The sequence below is a fragment of the Scylla paramamosain genome, chromosome 15 (genome assembly GCF_035594125.1).
Source record: "Scylla paramamosain isolate STU-SP2022 chromosome 15, ASM3559412v1, whole genome shotgun sequence".
NCBI classification, from domain to species: domain Eukaryota; kingdom Metazoa; phylum Arthropoda; class Malacostraca; order Decapoda; family Portunidae; genus Scylla; species Scylla paramamosain.
The window spans coordinates 14,187,662-14,205,206 of NC_087165.1; the positions used below are offsets into that span (position 1 = coordinate 14,187,662).

Here is a 17,545-nt window from a genome sequence, read left to right on the forward strand (position 1 = left end):
GAATTTGGCTGTTGCAAGCATTATCAAATTGAATTAAGTTTTAAAAAGATTCCCCTCAACTACTACCAAGCAAGCTAACCCATATACTTCGAGACCGGTGGTAGTCTTAATGCACTACAAGTTATAGGTGCTGATCATTTATATTCACTATTTATGTGGTATTTCCAGACGATCTCCAGCTCTACCGCCAGACCCATAACAAGCTGCAGTGTAACCCACACATGTTTTCTTCCGTGCTCACCACGCTGCGGTCCTCGCACTCGTTTAATTTGTAATTAAGTTCATCAGTGTTCTTTTCCACTCACTAATGAATATGCAACTAGCATTATGTTTGTTGTTGTTGTTGTTGGTGTTGTTGCTGCTGCTGCTGCAGCACCACTCCCACACTTAACTGCCTTACGTTTGTTCTTCTGCGCTTGACCTATACAGAGTTTCCAAGGAAATGGAAATTAAATGGTTTGCAATAGGGAATTTTTTTTTTTTAAGTTACAAAAACAAAATTATAAAAATATTAACAAATGGGAACTGACCCAAGAAAGGAAAGAGAAGAAAGAGAAAGAACTACAACATTACGCATTTCAAGTAGTTTAAAAGGTTAATGGTGTTGAAAATGTAGAGTAGAGATAGCTTAAAAGAGGATAAGTCAGTGAATTAGATCAAGGTCATAAATGTTAAGAAAGAATAGGTGCATATAGGTCAAGCCCTGTAGAACAGCGGGGTTAAATGGGCAATCTATCCCAGCAGCTATAGGATATCAGAAAGGTGATTTGAAGTGAAAGTTCAGAGAACGATATAAACTATGAGTGTAGTTTGGAAATTAAGGATTTGTGTCACATCATAATAAACAAAAGTTTATATGACATGTCTAAGGCAACAGCAAAAGATTCACCAATATTCCTAAGAGATTATCAAAATTCATTTAGGAATACGAAAAAAAAAAAAATCAATGGATTACTCTTTACATAATTAATATTTGCAATCAGAAGACTAAGCAGATTATAAGGACAGAAAAAGCTTTAAAATGGCAGGAAGTCATTGGCATCATATCCGGTATAGGGTTAAATCTTTAACGTTACTATGAATAACACTTAAATCCTTATCTGATGTTCAACACGAAATATTCCAAGGTAAGGTACGGACAGATTTCTCAATGGGACAGTCTTCATCCACTTGAGGAAATGTGTCCCGTTAGAAAGATTGTCACACAGTGCGTTTTTCGGTGGACGGTCTCCTCGGAAGAGCTGAGTGGCGGGCGATGCAATGTGAATAATCTAAATTTCATACGTTACTTTTCCAAGGACGAAATGTGGGTTCTGCAGGGAAGTGACTCAACATCAGGTAAGCAAGTAGTAAGGTGAATTGGTGCATGTTATTGTCTTTATCAGGAGAAGCACGACCCGTGTTGTGTCATATGTAACCTACCCAGTCTTTCTTTCCCTCCTTTGGTGTGGATTGATGATTAATTTCACTGAATGGGATTTGTCACTCGGTTATGACTTTTCACGGATGATGCTGAAATAGTTTTAGTGATTTTGTTGTTCGGATAGTTTTATATTAATTCACTAGTTTCACTGTCAATGCATTCGCTGCCTCGAAATTAGTGGGCTAAGGTTATTTCATGATCCCCCGTTTCTCTATTATATATATATATATATATATATATATATATATATATATATATATATATATATATATATATATATATATATATATATATATATATATATATATATAATTATAATTATATATATATATATATATATATATATATATATATATATATATATATATATATATATATATATATATATATATATATATATATATATATATATATATATATATATAAATGATCTATGAAATATTTTTATCACGGTTTGTTTTGATTTTAGTATATAGTTAAAGTTATCCTTTTCATGACTACTCTCACGTGCTTCAAAGAGAGGTAGATGAGCACAGGAGGGTGGAGGGTAGCTTAACTCTACAGGCATGTCAGTCCCATTAAATTAAAAATTAATTCGAGAGAAAAGTGGGATTGCAATGTGAGCCTCATGATAGCAAAAGCTGTCACGGGTCATGTTTCACTTTAATAGGCTAGGCTTTGTGTAGGGATTCCCACCCCAGTGCAGGGCTTGGAAAAGTGGAGGTGAAAAGTAAGGGATTCTAATCTCGTCCTAAAATGCAATACATGCAGAATTAGGTTAGGTTAAGTTTGGTTGGATCATTGTGTAGATCTCACTGTTGTGTTTTCTAAGACCGTGGATGGTTGGATCATTGTGTAGATCTCACTGTTGTGTTTTCTAAGACCGTGGATGTTGAAGAAGTTAATGAAGAAAAGTTGGGGAGGGTGTCAAGACACTTAAGGTTGATACCAGAAGAGTAGTCCAACCTGGGGACATTTGTGGTCCCCTCCCCAGATGGGAACTCCATGGCTGGTGTAAGAGTCGCCATGATAATTTTGAATTTTGAGTGAAGGGTGTGTGTGTAATTAGGTGCTTGTAGTTCTGTGTGAAGGAAGAGAGTTGTCTTTAGAGGGCAGGCTGTGACTGCCTGCTTGTGTTGTGAAATACAAAGGGAAACTGAATGAGGTCACAGCTGGGTTTAATGATAGATTCACAGCACCCATTGATCCAGTGCTTCAGACCTTTGTTCACCTTGTCTTCTCCTTTTCTCTGTTCTACCTATCTCTAACTCTACTTAGCCTGTTTTCATTAAAATATCACAGATAATCTTTTTGTGCAATAACTCTCAACTAAGACTCTTGCTAGTCTAGTGAAACTATATGCAATTGAATAAGAGAGGGGTATGAAAGTAGGAAGATTTTCAGGGTAACTAATAGAAAAGGTGTTCCAAAACAAAAGCATGATACAACAGCATCATGATAATTTCTGGCAGGCAAGGTGCACTATTTGGTGTGTGGGCAGACACTAGTGATTGGACGACGAGAGGGCCACATCCTGCTAACCAATGACGTCTCTATCAGTCGGAAGCATGCTGCCCTCACACTCACATTCCCGCCTGTTAACCTGGTAAGTGCTTGTTAGTATGTGAGAACTTGTAAACATTCTTTTTAGAATTTAAGTCAATCCATTTGTAGGAGAACTATCAGGGAGCTGCTTTTTACCTATAAAGTACCATTATTGAAGGAATTTTATGTATTCAGAAGCAGAATGTATGGTTTTATTGATTTCCTCTCTTGGTGCTACAACAAAACAACACAGTAAACAAACTGTACATCAGACCATAAATTGAATCACTAAGATGAAGCTTGCAGTGCAGAGCTAAGAGTGATGAGAGCAGGAGTAGTTTGAATTGCATTTTGGAAAGGTAGTAATGGGAAGTTTGGTAAATTAGTGAGTGTCACCAGGAGGCAGCACCAGACATGTTCGCTTCTCACACATAGGAGTATTATCAAATATGCTAAAGTGCAATGAGCTTATATAATATACTTTTCTACACAATTCATTCTAAGTAGTAACACAGGTAAAATCAAACTGTATTTATGAACAAAAGTATTTAAGTTGATTCCTAATGAATTGGCATTTAGATTTATTTGGCCATCTTTAGATTTTAAAAAAAGTAGATCATTAATTCCTGCTGCAGTGTCCATGCCACTACTCCATGAACCTGTGGCTTCCTGTGCTCCTCCCCCCATACACCAGTGCACTCCTGAGAGATGTTTGTTTTGGTGTTTGATCACTTTGCCATGTCAAGAGATGATAAAATCTCAGTGAAAATAACTATATCCATATATCACGATGTTACTGAGTATGTTAGTACATACTATATAGTACAGTCTTATTTTTTTTATCTTTTCATCTTCCAAATCAATAGATTTTAGACTTGTAATATGCCGTATTTCAAATGTTGATAGCAGTATTACCAAATAATCACAAAAATATGTCTGTTTTGACCAAATTATCCAATTTATCCATACAAGATATTTAAAAGTTGATGCAGAATTTCAAAAAGTATCATAATGATCAATGCTCTATGTATGGGGTGTATGTGTGGATAGATGGATGTTAGAGTATGGGTGGGTGTGGTCATCTTATCCTAATATCCTTAGTGGGGACATCAACCTGGTACATAATACTGTATTAAAGGTTATGTTATCCAATCCAAGGAATCACTGTACCAACTACATTGTGGACATTCTGCATCTTTATTTTTCCATTGACAGAAAATGAGGGAGCCAGCAAAGGTGGAGCTGAGTGATTTACAGTCCAAGTATGGCACCTTTGTCAATGAGAACATAGAGAAGGGTGAGCGGCTTCGCCCAGGCAGAACTCAGGTGCTACGCCATGGGGACAGAATCAGATTTGGGATATTTGCCAACACATGGAGGTAAGTGTGCTTTATTGGTTTTGTTTTACACCTGACATGCTTTTTTGGATCTTGGTGATATAGGATACTTCCATTGTGCAGCCATTTTTTATACAGGTAATTCCCATGGCATTTTCATCAAGAGCATGTTGGATTTTACAAATTGTTTCCACTTGGATATCTCCAAGCTTTTGGCAAAACTTAATGTGAGCAGCTTTTGGCAAGACTTGATGTGAGACCATTGCTCCATGTGTTCTGTCATCACTGCCAGAATGAAAATGTGATGAGCCAGTATTGTAGCATTTTGCATGATGGCTGCCTAAAAGCAACTGATGCATCTGCCGAGCCTGACAAAAAATTACTCATACACATGTAGATTTGCAGCTCCATCATACACAATTTTTTCCTTCCTGATGTCATTACTCGTACCTCCCATGGGAAAAAAAGTCATCCTTTTATGACAGATCTTTTATCTAAGATGACAGCCAATGCTTAACAGAAACTTATCCAAAGAGAGATGACCTGATTTACTTTAGAAAATTAGAAAATTGTGAGTAGACTGTGCTAAGTCAGATTATCAGTAAAACTAGTTAAAAAATAGATTGAAGCACAATGGCAACAGTGACAGACTCAATCATGTCAAACACTGCCTAGTATGCTCATATTATTTCAACACCAGACCAACATGCATCCCTGCATCAGATCAAATTCTTCAAGATGAATTACTGGTAATGTAAGCACCAATCTACATCATTAATAGTAATGTGGCACTGCATTAGAAATGCATAAACATGATTGGCTGCCTTGTTAATGATAGTCTAAATTGATGTTAAAAAATAAGCAACTGTACATTAAAACATCATGATTTTTTCTCCATCAGACTATTTTGCTCAGTATCCTTTATTCTTGGAAATATTTCTTGATATTCTCTTATAATTTTTTTCCTCTCCATTATAGTAAGCAGTCATGTGAATGGTCTTGTTTCTCTTTCCAGGCTTGAACACCAGGATTTGACAGTAGCCACATCCACCTTGAAGAGTGAAGGTCGACAGCAGTTGATCAATGCTTTGGTTATCTTAGGAGGTCACCTACAGAATGACTGGTCCTCAAACTGCTGTTATTTAGTCATGCCAGCCATCACACTCACTGTCAAGGTGAGGCAATCCCATTTTTAATTATCAATCGTGTGTGTTGTATATCTCAAGTTCTAGTATACAGGGATAGAGCTATATTTGTATGGTCCTTCCTCTGTATCTGTATTTATATAGTCATTCTTACAACTGAAGCTGCTTACTTCTTTTAGTCCATTCCAAATATCCATACTTCTACAAGAAAGCTGCATCTTTACAGTATATGCTATTCAGACATCTCATTCAAGTTTCCCCTCTCCTTCCTTTGAGTGCTGGTAGTTCCATTTCTTTTAATTCAGAAATCAGGTTTTCCAACTCTGGTAGCAAGCTATTACCCAGAGTACATTAGTATAAAGTGCATGGAAATTAAAAACTTTTAGTACTGTGGCTGCTTCCTCAAAGGAACTTCAAAGAACAACTATTAAAGATGATTTTGTTTGACTAATTATGATTTATTTGTACAGTGATTATTAATGTATCTAATATCACATTCATTTGTAGGTGGCATGTGCCCTAGCAGCTGGTCGCAGCATTGTCCTTCCTGAATTCTTCACCAGGCTTGCTGATGCAATCCTTAAAAAAACACCCCATCCCAATCCTGCTGAGTTTCTCCCACCAGTGCAGGTGAGAATGTTCTAAAAATTTGTTTGTACATTTGAGATGTATTTTACTCTTATAGTGTGTTATGTCCCTATATTGGGAATGAAGAAAATGACAGGAGTGGAGAGAAGCTAGATATGCAAAGTAAAGTTATCAGAAAAGTTACATAGATAAGGGAGGAAGAACTAAGGAATGTAGTCACAACAATTATTCATGATATAAGAAATGAGAGAGCAGGATAAAGAAAAAAGAAAAAACATTGAGTTTGGGCATTACAGGAATTCCAGATCAGCAGTGCAGGTGGATCCTTTGCCCCTGACCAACGCCGCTCCACCATCTTTACTGGCTTCACCTTCCTTTTCCCAACCCAAGCCCAGATGACCAGGATGTGCAGTCCTGTTCAGTTAGCAGGCAAGTTCCTTTCCTATACTTGAACGTTGGTAAGATTGTAAAATTATGATGCCATCAACATTGCAGTGATATTCAAGTTGGCAGAATTTTAAAAATTAACAAAAGGAGATAAGTTTGCTTAATGTGCCAGGAAAAGTATATTGTAACCTTGATTGAGAGACTGATGGAAGTGGTTGAAAGGAAGGCTAATGAGGAACAGGAAGTATTTGGGGGATGCTCTAAAAAATATGTGTAGAAGGACAGTTGTTGGAAGGAATGAAGGTTTGTATAGGGATGTAAGTGTATGTGTGAGGGTGGAGGATGAATTTAGAGATGAGTGAGAAAGATATGTGTGATGTCTCCATGGTTGTGTAGCATTTTTATGGATGGTTTGGGAAATTTTTATACATGAGTGAAATGGAATGGAGTGGGATGGGTTGTAGTAGCATGTCTGTTTGCAGATGATAGTCTCACTACCAGAAAGTGAAGGAGGACTTCAGAGAGTAGTGGATCAATTCCATATTGTATGTGTGAGACAAAACTAAAGGTGAAGTTTTGGAAAAGTAAGGTTTTTTTTTTTTTTTTTTTTTTTTTTTTTTTTTTTTTTTTTTTTGAGAGAGAGAGAGAGAGAGAGAGAAGAAAGTAAAGGTACATAACTTTAGGATGCCTTACAGAGTTTGTGTGCCAGTTGTTCAAAAGTGTGTGGTGGTTATAGGAAGAAAGAGAATGGAAGAGGTGAGTGAGTTTTCAAGTATTTGGGAACAGTGCTAGGTAAACTTGGTGAGATGGATAGAGAGATAGAGAGGGCTGTGAAAGGTATCCATTTTATAGAATCACTTGCAAGAGTTATAAGATGAAGAAATGTATTAATGTGTGTCGAGAGAGAGATAAGGAATAGTTTCCTCTGCTATCAATGACATATAAGTCAGAGACCTAGATGTGGAATAAGGCACAGCAATCAAGAGTTTTTACTATGAAAATAAGTTATTGGAGACGGGTATGTAGAGTTACATGATAGGAGGGCAAGAGTAGTGAAAGTGTGTATGAGAGATGTAGTGTGAGAGCCTGTTTTAAGTGGTGGAAATTGTGAAGTTGTGGAATGAATGAAAAAGAACATACCAAGATATTCTGGCCATATTGAGAGGATGAAAAACAAAGTGTTTGTAAAGAAAATTTATGTAAATGAAGCTAAAAGGTGCAGATCAGAGATAGGAAGGCCATTTAGAAGATGGGAGGATAGGATAAAGCAGTTTGTGTGACAGGTATCAGTGAAGACCAAGCACCAGAACAAGCAGGAAGGAAATGTTTGGATAGACAAGAGATGGAAGCTCTTCTGCTGTGGACACCCATGTGAGGGATGTTCTTGGAGGGAGCAGGGCATTAGAGAAACAAATACCTAGATAGATGGAAGAAAAGAGGCAATTATTTATTGCATTACTTGGTGAACATAGATGATTTCTGATTTGAAGTGTACATTTTATCTTTTTGACAGGTGGAAAGGCAGAGTTGCTCACTGAAGATAACCATGAAAAAGTTGTGTCTGGTAAATTCCTCTTGATAAGTGTTTTTGTAGAGAGTCAACAGACCAATACCCTCTACAGTAGAACTTGTGGTAAGATATTTACTTTCATTTAAATACTTCAATGAAAAGATATTACATATAGTATTATGTATAGGACTTAGTGTCCAGACTTCTCTAATGAGACCCATGCCCCACACAGATCTCCTGAAGAAACATGGTCTTCGTACAGTACCAGAACCAGAAATTGGGTTAGCTATTCTCTTTGTAAGCACAGAGGGCCACTGCAACTCTTCCTTCAAGCCTGCTGATATTTTCAGAAGATCCTCAAGCACCTCACAGTCCTCAGAAGTAAGGATTGAAATATGTTGTCAAATTGAAGACATGACTGTACTCTTGTGGCATGTGACTCAATGATCATTTTAATGTGGGACTCTTCCTTTTGCTGGGGGTGTACAAATCTAGTGTTAAGATTCAACTGCAATAATTGCAAAGTAAGATTGTATGATATTAAAATCATGATGCCAGCAGTCATGAACAAAATTTTAGTGAACAGATACATTCTTTGTATGGGGAAAACTCCACTTCATGCTTGTGTTAGTTTCCTTATACCCTTCAGTCTGTTAGGGCTGTCAGGAATTGGTGGCTCCTACTCACTGGCCACATTTACTAAAAGGTCAACACATTACTTTCTATTTTTTTTTTTATTTTGGTCTTTTGTTTTTATTTGTATGATCAGTATCTCTGGTGTGTATCTTCATTGTTTCTGGCGTCCATGATTGTGAGTTTTCATTTCTTGAAACATCATGACGGAATGTATGTTTTAACATTGACATGCTAACAGCAATAACATTTTCCAGAAAGAGTAATCTGATAAAGATATAAAACCTAGTTCTATAGATGGATTTTATAGAATATTGATGTCTAACTAACATTATTTTACTGTTTTTCATCCATTTCAGAAACCAAAAATTTTTGCTACAGAAACCCAAGCTACAGAATTTTCTGTTAGTCTGACAGGACCAAAAGTTGTACCTGATAGTGGTGGGCGGCAACCATCTACTTCTGCCCAGAATGAAATGGCGCCTCCCAAAGTGGCATCCAAGAGGTGTGTGTCTTGATTTGATTAAGATGGATATTACAGTGCTAGAGCACACACATGCATGCTCACTCACTTACATCACTTATTCAGTCAGTCACTCACTCACTCACTCACTCACTCACTCACTCACTCACTCAATCACTCACTCTTATCTTGTATATGAAATAAAAATCCTATCAAGATTTCATTTTTACAAATGTACAGTTCATTTCAACATAAACTTACGTGTGTGTGTGTGTGTGTGTGTGTGTGTGTGTGTGTGTGTGTGTGTACACATATGCACATGTTGGCAACTTGTCTCAACTAACTTCTTCATGTGGATATCAGTCTGACATAAAGAGTGATAAATTTTACATTTATTTAAAATTTTGTTCAATTAACTGTACTATTTTTTAGACCGCTTGCAACTAGTGACAGTGGCGGAGGCAGTGCCAAGCGCAGCAACAAAGCATCCTCTCCTGACCTCACACAACCTCTTTCTACACTGGTAAGTCATTGATGACACTCATTAGTAGTAGAAGATAAAAAAATGTGTCATTGGTTATTTTTTTATATTAGAATATTAAATTATTACAAAACTAAAAGCCTCCCTTATCAAGGCATTAGTTATGAAATAAGTTTTACTGCTCTATATGAGACCTATAGTTTAGATTGCTGTGAATTTTTCTCACAGGCAAATTTTGCCATATTGACTACAAAAAAAGTTAACCTCACTGATGTTTATAAAGCATAGGAGGTTATCTCTTTTCTCTCCTCAGATAACTTCCCCAAGATTTTTGGTGTAGTTTATTGCTTGTATTTCCTTGTATATAATGCATATCATAGATGATGGAGTGCTCTCTCTCTCTCTCTCTCTCTCTCTCTCTCTCTCTCTCTCTCTCTCTCTCTCTCTCTCTCTCTCTCTCTCTCTCTCTCTCTCTCTCTCTCTCTCTCTCTCTCTCTCTCTCTCTCTCTCTCCATAATTTACAATAAGTTTATTTTATTAGAGTCTTCATAAACAGGAGTGCATAGAACACATGATTGACACGGTGTTCAGAAGTAATACCAGCATTTTTTTTTTTTTTTTTTTTTTTTAAGGTGGGGGAATGTATTGTTGTGGGACCAAACATGAACCATACTTATGTGAATCATACAAAAGCATACCATGTAGGCCAGTACTATACAGTGTAAAACTGTGGTAGTAAATACAATATGACTAAAGATGTAACTACAGTAAGATTTTTCTTTGCATTGTAGTTCATTACACAAGTTTCTCTCTCTCTCTCTCTCTCTCTCTCTCTCTCTCTCTCTCTCTCTCTCTCTCTCTCTCTCTCTCTCTCTCTCCAAAGAGCCACACAAGTTGTGGTTCTAGCTTTGTTTTTACCTCTCAAAAGTTAGGGAGAGATACATAGAATTGCATTGGTAATTTATTTACACTTTATCTGAAATCTGACTCTTGAAATAAAACTAATTAAGAGCAGCTATAATTTCCATAATTGAATTGTGCTTTGTTTTCTTGTGATACTAGAGTTGTTTGTGTATGCTTTCTCCAAGTTAAATAATGTCTGTTCTACACCCTATTTAAGAGGGATTTCTGAAGGGATATAACAAATTTTGCAGTTTTCAAGTGTTTTGTGATAATTTTCTTGGAAATTATGGGAATAGTATTGAAATATATTGATGGAAGCAATAGATAACAAACAAAAGTTGCAGAACCTCTTCTCATTTTTATACTATAACAAAATGTTAGTAACCCCCACCTACTTAACAGGATTTGTGTGATGAGAATAGTGAAGATAATATCAAAATGGAGGTAACTGAGAAGACATTCAAGCCAGAACACACCAGCACACAAAAAAATGATCCAGTTCCTTCCACAAGTATAGACCATTCTGCCACAGTTTCCTTTGCACCTTATACACTTCCAAGCTTGAAAACATTAGAAAATGAAGAAGAGGAAGAGACTGAGCCTTTCCAAGCTGACAGACCTCAGGAAGATCTGCTACGTGTGGAGGAAAGAGCTGCAGCAGTGAAAAAGGAGGAACCAAAAGTGAAGCCTAATTGCAGAAACGATTTAAAGTTTGATGAGTGGTGGAAGGGGGATAAAGAGGAGGAGGATGCAGGGAGAAAGAGAACAAGGTGTGAAGAAACATCACCTCAGGATCAGGAGAACAAGAAAAGTAAGACTGATGATTCCAGTAATAGAAACAGTCCTAGTAGTGGTTGTGTTGACAATAATGGGGGCAACAGCAGCAACAAGAGAAAGGCAACAGATAATGATGGGGACATCTTTGCACTACCACAGCGGGCACGACAGAGAGAGGTGAGTGAGCTCTGTTGGTTTCTGTTGTGTTTTCAGTGTACAGTGTATAATCAGTCATGTAAACTCAACATTTAAATGGGTATATGTAGATAACTATTGTGTTTCAAACCAAAAATAACATCACACCACAAAGGTTGCAAGCAGGCAAGGTATAAAAAACTGAATATTCTAGTCAAATATTATTTTACTAGTATGAATTAATTGAATTTTGTTAAATCTAACCCATTTGAGTGGATTTAGTGGACTAAAAGTTTTCAATACATTTCTTCCAGAGAACAGTGGAAAATTTAACAACCAAAGAGACTGCTGACTCAGACCTGTTCGCTCTTCCTGCTCGAACTCAACGTGCTAGGAGACTCCCGTCCCACCAAGACGAGTCCTTGATTCCCCCCACACTCCCCAGCCCAATCCAGGACACTCCAGACATCGCTCCCACTCCCGAGTCTAAGCCAAATGGGACTGCAATGAAGGAAGAACCCACATCCAGCAAATTTATTGACAGGGTTAGTGAGATGTCTAGTGTAAATGATTTCTTTTTTGTCAACTTTATTGATTTCTGATTTGGCTGCCTATCATGACCTTCATGTGAATCATGACTGAAAAGATCACAAATTCAACTGTCTATAACTAAATTTTTCTGATTTAAAAATGATATTGTGGCCAGTGATTTCTTAACTTATCAGCAAGATACCTACTATTGATTTTGACAATGTTCATAATTTATATTTTTGATATCAACCAATTCTGTATCATATTCTGTAATAGATACTGTGTATATACCAGGCATATGTCCACATTGTTTGTTTATGCCAGCTTTTGTGGCTGCATGGTCTGTACTTTTTAATAATTATTTTTTCTATACATAATGAGCTAACTTTTGGTGAATGATTTAAGGAAAATAGTAGTCAAAAGGACAATTATACATGAATGTGTATATATTATTTACTTCATATGTGTGTATGTGTGTGTGTGTGTGTGTGTGTGTGTGTGTGTGTGTGTGTGTGTGTGTGTGTGTGTGTGTGTGTACATAATCACTTGACTTCAGGAAATGCTTCTTCACCTGCAATGAATTTCTTTGCATTTGTGGTCAGACATGTTCATCATCACTCTTAATGTCATTTACTCAAGTGCTTTATTTGATTGTAGGAAGAAACAACTACTGTCAAGGACACAGACAACACAGGAGAGCTGACTGTGTCCCGCATGGTGGTATTGGTGGAGCCCATGGTGAAGTTTCAACCAACCCCATTACAGCCTCCATCTGTTAAATCAGATAATTCCAGCAGACTACCAAACTTCAAAATATTTAAGAAGGTACTTATATATATATATATATATATATATATATATATATATATATATATATATATATATATATATATATATATATATATATATATATATATATATATATATATATATATATATATATATTATATGTGTGTGTGTGTGTGTGTGTGTGTGTGTGTGTGTGTGCGCTTTATCTTAGCCAAGTCTTGTCTAATCCCATTACATGGATGTCACCTTGGTACATAAATAGTTAGACATACATTTATAGTTTATTGTAGTTCTTCATTCATACAGTTTTATTAGTAATGTAGGTTTGAAGTCTGCAGTTTCTTATTTTCAAACACATTGTTTTACCCAGCTTAACTAAAATTCAGGACTTGTTGCTGGAATTGTGAATTATTTGCTTTGTTGCCACTCATTAAAGATGTCATCAAAGTTTATAGGCCATAGAGGAGATAGATCATATTATTATCATGAAATTCTTTATAATATATAACAAAATATATAAGGTTACTTAGTAGTTATCTCTCCAAATTGATTGTGGAACTCATGACATTTTACAACAGTGAAAATTGGAATTTACTGCAATGAAAACTAAGAAAATGAAAAATATACATATTGCATGAAATAAAAAATGGAAAATGTACATAAACTGTGCATAATCTGCATTGAAATTCCTGTCTTTCAAACTACATCCTCTAAAATGTTATTACTATTGATCCAGGTAACATCAACCTGCATACTGAAGGTGATTGGAGGGTCTGACTTTGTGGAGAGTGACCAGACAGCAGCATCACAAGAATTCAAAATAGATGTGCAAGACAGCAAGAATAATGAAGTCCTTATAGATAAAGTGCCTTCATTTGATGAGGACCTGTTTAATCTGGGTGGCCTCAAGAGGAAAAGGAGATAAAAGGTATTAAGTCTGCACATTGGCAGGGATCTTGTGATAATCATTTAGTATAGATTTCTATTTGTTTTTTTTCTATAAGCATTTGAAGCAAGGAAAACAACAAGGAACAAAAACCATAGCAGCTGCAAGTATCATATGATCTATTTGGACTAAGAGAAAAAAAAAATTCATTCTCATTATGTTTCACAGCACAAACTATGTCTGGCAGCTGAATAAGTAAGTTTTATGCACTTGATCATCTAGTGAATGAGCCAAGGGAACATGAAATTTATTCACTTGACATTGTACAAGTTAAAGGATAATTGATTTATTTACACATTAAAGTAATTGTTAATATCTTCTGAACTTCAGACAATTTTCATAATTTTTCATCATATCAGCATATTAAACTGTTAATATCCCTCACATCTAGACACCTTGGCATTCCTTACACCATTTTCATTTTCTAGTGTAATGCCCTTTCTGTCCTAGCATAGATATTATATACATAACAGTATTACTGTCACATAGTCTGTTGTTGTCTTGATATTCAAAACCTATACATATTAGTTCAATATTTTACAATGAAAATAAGCAGTATGAGAATTATATTTCCTAATTAACCTAATTTGTTCTGGTCCTCCCCCATATTGAACCCTCCATGTTACACATCACACAAACTTTTTGTTGGCAGCTTGCTGAAGAAGGCTGGTGTTTGGTATGTGAGGCTAAGAAAGAGTTGCTTTTTTCTCTTTTAGTTCTGCCTTTCACCATTGCTGCAACTTCATCACAATTACATCACCACCAGTCATAATTTTTTATCTACAATTCTGTCATCTTTCCTTATAACAATTACTGAGGAGTGTCATTGTTGTAAGCAAAGATGTCTTATCTCGTGCTCATCTTGGTGTTACGCTTGGTGAAGATTGTTAAGTGTTGTGTTAAAGTTCAAGTACACAAAAGCATGCTGTGAATTAATAAATTAAGATGGTTGCAAATGCCATCTTTGTTACCAATTAGCAGACAACTTTTGTGTTGATAACTATTACCTTATCATCCTTCTAGTGGCAACAGATGCTTTCTCTTTTTACTTTAAAAATGCTAATTGTGCTTTTCTGAAAGTCATCCACTGATCCTTATCAAAAGTAACACTATTACAAGTAGAAGAAAATTATTTCTACCTATCAGCAGTGATGGCAAGTTACATTAGAAAGCATAATTCATAAAGAGATTGTGGTGTATTACAATCAAAGATATGCAGCTGCAGCATCAGAGACAGCTAGGAGGTGCCTAGATCCCTCAACATCTTGAATACCAATGCAGGTAAGTAAAAGTTACAGGCTAATGAAGCTCAAGCATGAATGAAATTGTTTAAGATGCATTATACACTTGCTGAGAATTGTTATGCATTGTTTAAATTACCATGCAACTGATCATGAAAATGTTGCCTATTGATGTAAACTAGATCCTTGAGAGAAATCTTCAACCAAGAAGGTGAAGTGAAAATAAAGTGATGATTATACTGTATGTGAAAAGAATTTACTTGTGTAGTGTTGTGGAAATCAGTGTTTTCTCTTAGAGTATACACAACTGTGTACCTGTCTGTGTGCAGGTGTTTATAATTTGGATTATCATGTATTTGTCCTTTTTTTTATGTTCTGTTTCATCAAAAAATCTTATTTAAATTTAATTGAATACTTGCATGTTTTTTGTTGAAAATTATTTTATGTAATTTAAAGAAAATATATTAAATGTATAAAATTTTCAGTGCTGATAAGTATTAACTGTTTAGGATTTTGGCTGTAGCAGAATGGTATTGTAACAGTAGCTTCATTCAAAGATCTTGTCCATTCTTTTATGGAGTATGGCTTCCATTTATGAGGATGACTCCTACTCATGCAGGATTCTGAAACAGAATTAAATAAAAATCCATTTGTTGCTATTTCAGTAAATTAAACTGACCTTGGCCAGAAAGTCCAAGTCTAAAGGAAGTGCCACCTAATGCAGTGCTAGGAAATATCTAGGCGGTCTAATAGGAAATAGTACAAAAAGAAAAAAATATATACATTCACAAATACAGTACAAACTCATTTGATCAAAAAAATAATAATGGACCAATAGATATTAATATGTTTAGATCAGCAACAGCAAAGGTCTCTGATTATTTATTACTTTAGAAAATAAAAGTAGGATAATAATTTATGAAAAGAAAAAAAAATAAAGTGGATAAGAAATAGTGAATTAAGTTACTGAAGACAATAAATGGTGAATTTTGGAGGGAAAATTGAGTGGTACTAAAGATGAGAACAGACTGTATTGGAGATACTTAGGTAAAGAAAATAATGGAAAATCAATAGAGATGAAAATAGAACTGTTTTCAGAGAGAAACCATAAAAAGATGAACTTAATAATTAGTCTTAAGGGCATTCATATATGTGGAATATCATAAGTAATGATGATGTGCACTGTTACTAGAGAGGATATTAAAATCATATAAGTAGGGTGATATGAAAAGAAGGGAACTGCTAGGAACTAAAAACCTGAAGCATCAAATATAAATATCAGAGCTGAAATGTGGAAGGGACTAGTTGACTGGATTCATTTCATAAGTAGGCTGCTTGGAGGAATGTGGTGGTCCTGAAAATTAGAAGGTTGTTATAGTTCAGTTGCACAATGGAAAAGGCATCACAAGTGAATGTGAGAACAATATAGGAATGAGTTTATTAAGTTTACTAGTAATGCCATAAAACAGAATCATAAATGAAGCTGCATATTAAATTAGTGAAAACCAAGATCACTTTAGAGATCAATTTTTCATTTGGGAATTAATCTAGTTGAAAAGAAGGAAAAAAAAAGGGAAAGGAAAGGCAGACAAAAAAGGAAGCCTTTGACAGAATTAATCAAGAATTGGTGAGGAATATGTTTAAGGTGTATGGAATGGGAAGAAGTTTACTGAGTACAGCAAGAGATACAAAGGGATTGTATTAATAGGAAGTGAGTGAAAATGTCAAAATATACGTAGAGGGTGTTCGAGTTATGAGAGAGATATGTTCCATAAGGTTACTTGCAAGTCGCTTTGCTTGTAACTCGTCATCTTAATTTTTTGGTACAAAAAAAATTTTCATACATTCTGCAATGTAATGGTTACTTGATACCATGAGAGAGAGAGAGAGAGAGAGAGAGAGAGAGAGAGAGAGAGAGAGAGAGAACCTTGCCTTGTAGGTGATATGATACTGCTGAGTAGTAACAGGCTTGAGGTTTCTGCCAAATGCAAGACTCAAATATGTCAGGCATACAACCCAGGTTAAAATGAAATCCCCTCTCTCTCTCTCTCTCTCTCTCTCTCACATGCACATTTTTTTCCTTTCTGCCTCTCTTCTCCTCAGGTTATACATGCCTTTATTCATAATTTATTAATATGGCTGGCTAAAAGCATAAGATAGGTATGTTTACTTATTTGTGGACTTGATGTAATGGTGCAGACTTTCTACACCATGCAGCACAACCTTCCCATCTCTATGCCTCTTAGAGGCCAACTGGTGTAGGTCTTTATGCCACACTGTGGTGCAGTACGATAAGTTTTTAAATTAAATTTAAATTTTAAACTAGCACCTCAAAATAAACTGCTACAGGGCTTGTGTCCTGTGACTGTGGGTGGTCCTTCGCTATGCTGCTGCACTGCGTGGGTAGTGGTGAAGTAGTGTACTAGGTAAATATGGTTAGCAAAGAGAACAATATCGAGAGCACAATTTCATTTTGCAAGTAGACTGCTCGTATCTCTGTACATTCATAACTTGTTACCTTGTAATTCAGACACCTTCTGTATATGATTTATTTTTCTGTTACAGATGATTTACTTGGCCTTCCTGTCTTTTTTCCTGGTTTTCTAGTTACCATGCATGTCATATCTTGATCAAGATGAAAAATAGTGTATGTGCATTGGTTGCAATGTAAATATATTGTAATATTAGAGAACATCTTTTTTTTTAACACA

General features: G+C 35.7%; 1 protein-coding gene across 2 annotated transcripts; it reads left to right on the forward strand.

The window, feature by feature from the left end:
- Positions 1 to 1,181: 1,181 nt before the first annotated feature.
- On the forward strand, positions 1,182 to 17,526 carry LOC135107483 (nibrin-like). Of its 2 annotated transcripts, XM_064017397.1 has the most exons (15): positions 1,182 to 1,338; positions 2,896 to 3,029; positions 4,184 to 4,347; positions 5,321 to 5,480; positions 5,958 to 6,080; positions 6,335 to 6,467; positions 7,939 to 8,058; positions 8,168 to 8,316; positions 8,928 to 9,073; positions 9,464 to 9,554; positions 10,818 to 11,369; positions 11,642 to 11,872; positions 12,516 to 12,683; positions 13,384 to 13,575; positions 14,310 to 17,526. In XM_064017397.1, the coding sequence occupies exons 1-14, from the start codon at positions 1,305 to 1,307 to the stop codon at positions 13,570 to 13,572; spliced, it is 2,394 nt and encodes a 797-aa protein (XP_063873467.1). In that variant the 5' UTR covers positions 1,182 to 1,304; the 3' UTR covers positions 13,573 to 13,575; positions 14,310 to 17,526. The 2 variants fall into 2 exon arrangements, with proteins under 2 accessions (XP_063873467.1, XP_063873466.1); XM_064017396.1 differs by having other exon boundaries at positions 13,384 to 17,526.
- Positions 17,527 to 17,545: the final 19 nt, after the last annotated feature.

What these genes read in the sequence shown, in the direction of transcription:
- LOC135107483 (XM_064017396.1), top strand. Translation starts at nt 1,305, where the DNA reads ATGTGGGTTCTGCAGGGAAGTGACTCAACATCAG. An exon ending in CAGTCCTGTTCAGTTAGCAG is followed by an intron (nt 6,468 to 7,938) that starts GCAAGTTCCTTT and finishes TCTTTTTGACAG; the next exon opens with GTGGAAAGGCAGAGTTGCTC. An exon ending in CCTCTACAGTAGAACTTGTG is followed by an intron (nt 8,059 to 8,167) that starts GTAAGATATTTA and finishes TGCCCCACACAG; the next exon opens with ATCTCCTGAAGAAACATGGT.